The following is a 5892-nucleotide window of genomic DNA, read 5'->3' on the forward strand; positions in this document are numbered from 1 at the left end:
TGGACAGGGACACACTGAAATCCTCACTCTGAAAGATTGCTTAAGCTATTTTTAGAGAATAGTTTAGAGAAGGCAATGGATGATTTGGTTCTGATCTTTATACTTTCATGCATTTTCAAAATAATTTTAGAAAGTGTTTTTTAATCTTCATAGAAAGGAATGCTTCCTTTATGTGTTGCGTATACTCTATGCTGTTTCTTTGACTAGAGTGGCTCATGCTTTGGAGTTTTTGTCAGCTTGGCATTGTTGGGAACCTCTATTACTACTGCCTTAGCCATGAGGGCTGGGCAGCCCCTGGCACACAGGAGACCCCTAGAAGCCTTTGACTTGACTCTACTTGACTTCAAGTCCGATCTCCCTCAAGACAGAGTTCATTTTCACACAGAATGGAATTAAAGATATGCTCTGAGAGAGGATGGGCTCATGGCCGAAGAGAATGCCCCAGCAGTCCCATCCCTTCATGAGAAGAGACTCTTCCCATCTTCGTGCCACATACCTGAACATCCTGGAAAGACACATAACTTTTTATTTCACACCCTTGGAAATGAATCCCTTAGCTTAGTATTGAGGAGAGACCCATTTTACAGCTGGAGAGACTGAGATTCAGAGAAGTTTGGCTGAGGTCACAAAACAGAAGAAAGCTTCTCTCACCTCCATCTCTTCTTTCCCCTCCCTTGTACCAGGTCACATGAGCATCACAGGAGTAGCCGGGCCCTCTAGAAGCCTCTGGCCAGGCAGGAGCTGTGTATCCCTGGAAAAAGGGGCCCTGAGGGGTTTGCTGCTTAAGATGCCTGTGGTGAGTCAGGAAGGGGCTGGAGGAGGTTGACCAACCTGAGTGGTGAAACCAGTCTATCACCTTCAATCTGGGAAGGAAGCCAGGCAGGGGAATGGTATAAAGGGTGCTCTGGCTTCTGCTCAGCTCAGCACTCCACTGGAAGCCTCCGCCTCGGTCCCTACTGTTAGTCTGGTAAGTGTCAGCTGGCAGATCTAGGATTGGGACTGGCAGCCTCCAACAGGCCAGGGCATGGCCCAGGTGGCCAGCCTGGGTAGGTGTGGGTATTACTGTGGGGCTGGACTCAGCTGGACCTGTCCTTCTGGGGGGCTCATGTCACTGCACTGAGGGAAATGTGCCCCGGCATAAAGACACAGAACAGAGAGTAGTTCTCTCATGGCCCATCTTTTCTTGGGACTGTATTTTAAGATTTGTGTGTGAGAGAGAGAACCAAGGTAGGGAGGCAGGGGGAGTAGCAGTCAATTTCTTTCCTGAAACTCTGATTTGGGGTGTTCATGATTTTGCCTTCTTTATGGGGCAGAGGTTCTAGGAAATGCTGTAACTCTTGGCTTGGTGCAAAAAGTGGGGATTGCAGAATGAAGAAAGCATTCTATTCGGGGAAACCCAGGCAGAGTAGGGGTAAGAAAACCCAACTTAGAACTGTAAGACTTGAAAGAACAAGCTCCAATTCTCAGCAATCTTCCAGCTCCACCTGTCCCCCACCCCAGGCACTGGGACTGCAGGTAATGCTTAGTCAGGAGAGAAAGAAAGGTCAGGAGAGAAAGGACCTCTGGAGTTGAATAGGCCAACCTGCTAATTTTACAGAGAAGAAATCTGAGGCCCAGAGAAGCTAATTGACTTTCCCAGAAACACATTGTATTTCAGTGGCAGATTTAGCCCCAGAATATATCATGTGACTCCAGTCCGGGGTTTGTGCCATGATGTCTCAGATCCTCTCCAGCACAGTCTATTGGCTTTTCAGGACTCAGGAGGCCTGTAGGAGACCTTTTTTCTTCTAGGGCCTTACCTCTTGCTGTGACATAATCTCAGAAATCATTTCTCCTCCTTGGTTAGTGGAAGTCAGAGAAAAGGTCAGAGACAAGGGCTAGAGAGAAGCAAAAGGTTGAATGGCACCCAGTCCATCCTTGCAGAACAGTTCTGGAGACAGATCTCTTTGTGGCTTTGCCTGGGAATGAAGCAGCGCCAAGGAGGGTCTTTCCCCGCCCTCCCCGTTCCCACTCATTACTCTCTGTTGCTTCTGGGGAATGTCAGCCCAGGGAGGGTGGGAGAATGTCCCATCCAAGGGAAGAGGGTGGGAGAGTTCCTCACCCAAGAGGATGCTGAAAAACCAGGTACTGCTGCAGATTTCCGAGGATTTGTCTACTTCCTTTGCCTTCAGCCTGCCCCTGTGACCCCTCCTGTTTTTCAGGTTGACCCAAAACAGCTTCCAAGATGTCCGAGCAATACACACTGCCAGTGACCCTTCCTCCTGCCCTCGGTCAGGAGCTTTTCAAGACTGTTTCTCTTCCAGCCAGTACCCAGGTGGAGCAAATGAAGCAGCCAACCCCACTGCCTGCCCTGTGCCAGAAGGTACCCTCCGAGCTCCCAGTGGAGGTCCCCTCAAAGCATGGAGAGCAGCACACAACTGTGAAGGGGGTACCTGAGCAAGAGTGTGAGAAGCAGCAGCAGCAACAGGAGCCACAGGAGCAGGAGCTGCATCTGGAACAGCAGCAGCAGGAGGAGTCACAGGAGCAGGAACTGCATCTGGAACAGCAGCAGCAGGAGTCACAGGAGCAGGAACCACATCTGGAACAGCAACAGAAGCAGGAGTCTCAGGAGCAGGAATTGCATCTGGAACAGCAGCAGCAGGAGGAGTCACAGGAGCAGGAACTGCATCTGGAATGGAAGCAGCAGCAGGAGTCACAGGAACAGGAATCTCATCTGGAACAGCAGCAGCAGCAGGAGTCACAGGAGCAGGAACTGCATCTGGAACAGCAGCAGCAGCAGGAATCACAGGAACAGGAACTGCATCTGGAATGGAAGCAGCAGCAGGAGTCACAGGAGCAAGAACTGCAGCAGCAGCAGCAGCAACAGGGACAGCATGGGGAACATCAGGAAGCAGAAAACCTGGAGCAACAACTTGAGCAGGAGAAAGCACAAAGGGATCAGCAGCTGAAGGAGCAGTTGGAAAAAGAGAAGAAGCCCTTGGACCAGCATCTAGATCAAGAGCTCGCAAAGAGAGATGAGCAACTGGGAAAGAAAGAAGAGCAGCTTCTGGAGCCATCCGAGCAGCAGGAAGGACAGCTGGAGCAGCCTGTATTTGTCTCAACTCCTGGCCAGAACGAAGAGATCCAGCCAGTTCAGTGCCCCCCTGAAATCTTGCTCCCCGCTGAGCAGCAGAACCTGAAGCAGGAGGTACAGTAGCCAGTCGAACATAAGTAACCACTCCCATGTCCCAGAGGCCCTCAGACCATCCCACACAGCAAGAAAGAGCCACCAGCCCACTTACCTCAGGGGGTGGCCCATCTCTGTGAATCTACCTGTCCCTGCCCCTCTGCATGTCTCTTCATCAGGGTTGGAGGTGGAGGGGAGGAAGTTAATGCCCAGCACCCACCCCCAGTGAGCCCAATCCCAACCTCAGATGATCGGAGCCTCTGCCTGAGGGACTGTTGTTTCTAGAGTAACTCTGACAGCACCTTCAGTGATATGGCTAAATCTGTGAGTGTGTACAATAATACATAATAAATCCTGGAAGTACGGGGATCCTGTATTCTCTCTGTCTTTTCCTCCTCCATCTCTCACCACATAAAAATGTATGTATGGGTTAATGGTTCCAGTTGACTCTGTTAGCCAATTCTTCAAGGAGAACAGACATCTGAACCCTTCTTTAATTCTGCACTGCAAATCACTCAATATATTCAGCAGCTTCTGAAAAAGAAACAAACTCCAAACTAAACCAAAATGAAAACAACTTTACTTATGCACCTAAGAGTAACACTTGCCTGTCATGAAGAGGGGATAAGTTATTCCAGTTGGGGAGAAGAGGATCTACCCATCTCCATCCAACACCGCCTCTCACTGCCCACACAGACATCAATCCTAGCCCATGGCCAAGCTCAGCCCTGCACTTGACTCAGCTCCTCCCATGGAGGAGGGGACTGGGAAGGCAACAAGGTTTAGAGGCTCCATCTGGGTTATTTTTTTTTAAAAAAGTAATAAAACTGTCTTTATTCTTAGACAATGTGATCATGTGTGTAGAAAATAAAATAAATCTTCAAAAAGTAATTCAGCCTATTAAGTGACTTTAACGAGTTCACAGAGAACAATGTCAGTGTTCATACATCAATTGTATTTTTATACATTATCAAGAACAATCAAAAGATCAAATAAAAATACCATATACATTGCTTTTAAGAACACGAAGTGCCTAGGGATGAAAATAGAAAATACTTGCAAGATTTATATGCTGATAACTGAAAAATATTAATGAGAGAAATGAAAGAAGAAATTAAATCCCACTAAAACTTTCCGTCAATGAAATCTCACTCAAAATTTCAATAGACATTTTTATAGAAATTGACAAGTTTATTTAAAAATGTGTATTAAAAATGAAGAACTAGAATAGATCTTTACCTTTCAATATATCCCATTTCATTAATGAGAAACATAATTAGGGAGAGAGAGAAAAAGGGAGGGAGGGAGAGAAAGGCAGAAACAAAGGGAGAACCATCATGTGTTCATGAAAGATTCCTTTCATAAGGTTGAGTAGGTACCACAAATAATTTGTGAATAAATGAATAAATTCAGGACTAGAAAACCTCTTAATGACATAATTGGAGATTATTACATTGAAACTGTGATTTTAATATAGAAAAGACATTTGAATGACTTGCAGCAAAATCAATCCCAATCCCCTCCTTGCCCTTGACACTTTTATAGGTTTAGGAGATATCCTATATCAGGGTGAAAAAAATTGACAATTCAGATTACATCAGTGAAAATATGCTACTGTGGTTATTGACTTTATTTACAGTTCTTGGCTAAAAAGTGAGCAAGTACAGATAGAGTCAAGGATAGGTTGTCTTTTCGGATATGGACTAAGAACAATTCACACATCTGTGTGTTTACAGTGCCAAGCTAAATACTACAGCTCATGCTCACTTCCCTGGAAACAACCCCAGGCTTTCCTCCCTGGGTTTTCTCTATATAAAATGTTCTCATGATATCTAAGAATCTCACAGACTGCCTGCTTGGCTGAGGAAGACTTAGAAAAAGCAATGGAAGCAGAACTAGGCAAGGTGGGTTGAGGAGTCACTCCCTGGGACTGATCTCTGAAGGGAAAGTGACAGTGTCATTAAAGGAAGTGAAGGTTGAGTCAGCAGGAAAAGTGGAAGCCAAAAATGCTGACTCAGCTGGAGAAATGCTGACTCATCTGGAGAAATACAGATCCACAGTCACCGCAGCAGCTCTCCTCACCCTGCACCCTGGCTCCCTGATGTTTACGTAGGCTTTGCTGTCATCCATCACATCAGGACTTGGGGCTGTCTCCTTCCTGGGACAAGTCCTGCCCTTAACTCTTAAAATTGCTTGCCTTCAACTATTTAACCTCTCAAGCTATCCAAAGCTATTTTACCACAGCATGAGGATATATCAGGAGCATTCCTACTGAGGCACTCAAACTCGATAGATCTGAAGGGCACTTAGCGTTTCTTACTCCCCACCGAGCCCCAGCAGCACTCACCACATTTCCTCCTTAGGTATTCTCTCTCCTGAGTAATGATACTGCATTTGCAATCATCATTCTTCATTCTTCCTCTTCTTCCCTACCCTCACCAATGGCCAGGTTATTGCTATCCCTACCAATACCTCCTAAGCTCAGACTGAGGTCGTTCTCACCTGAACTGATGCAACAGCCTTCAAGCTGGTCTGTCTTGCTTCCTGTCTCCACACACCCTACAATCCACCCATCACACAGAGGACAGAGTATTCTACTTAAAATTCCAGTCTAACTACATCACTCCTGGGGTTAGCACTTGTCAGTGGTTACTAAGACCATGAGAAAGCAGGCTCAAGTCCTCCTAACAGAAGCCTGGGTAAAACTGGCTGGGAAGACTGGGAAC

General features: G+C 46.6%; 1 protein-coding gene across 1 annotated transcript; it reads left to right on the forward strand.

The window, feature by feature from the left end:
• Window positions 1-2213: 2213 nt before the first annotated feature.
• Window positions 2214-3907, forward strand: IVL (involucrin). The gene has a single exon (XM_063106909.1). The coding sequence runs from the start codon at window positions 2225-2227 to the stop codon at window positions 3194-3196; it is 972 nt and encodes a 323-aa protein (XP_062962979.1). The 5' UTR covers window positions 2214-2224; the 3' UTR covers window positions 3197-3907.
• Window positions 3908-5892: the final 1985 nt, after the last annotated feature.

This window comes from Cynocephalus volans, chromosome 8, assembly GCF_027409185.1.
Source record: "Cynocephalus volans isolate mCynVol1 chromosome 8, mCynVol1.pri, whole genome shotgun sequence".
In the NCBI taxonomy this organism is placed as follows: Eukaryota; Metazoa; Chordata; class Mammalia; order Dermoptera; family Cynocephalidae; genus Cynocephalus; species Cynocephalus volans.

Bases quoted from the DNA above. Each gene is read 5' to 3' on its own strand.
- IVL (XM_063106909.1), top strand. From the start codon at position 2,225: ATGTCCGAGCAATACACACTGCCAGTGACCCTTCCTCCTGCCCTCGGT.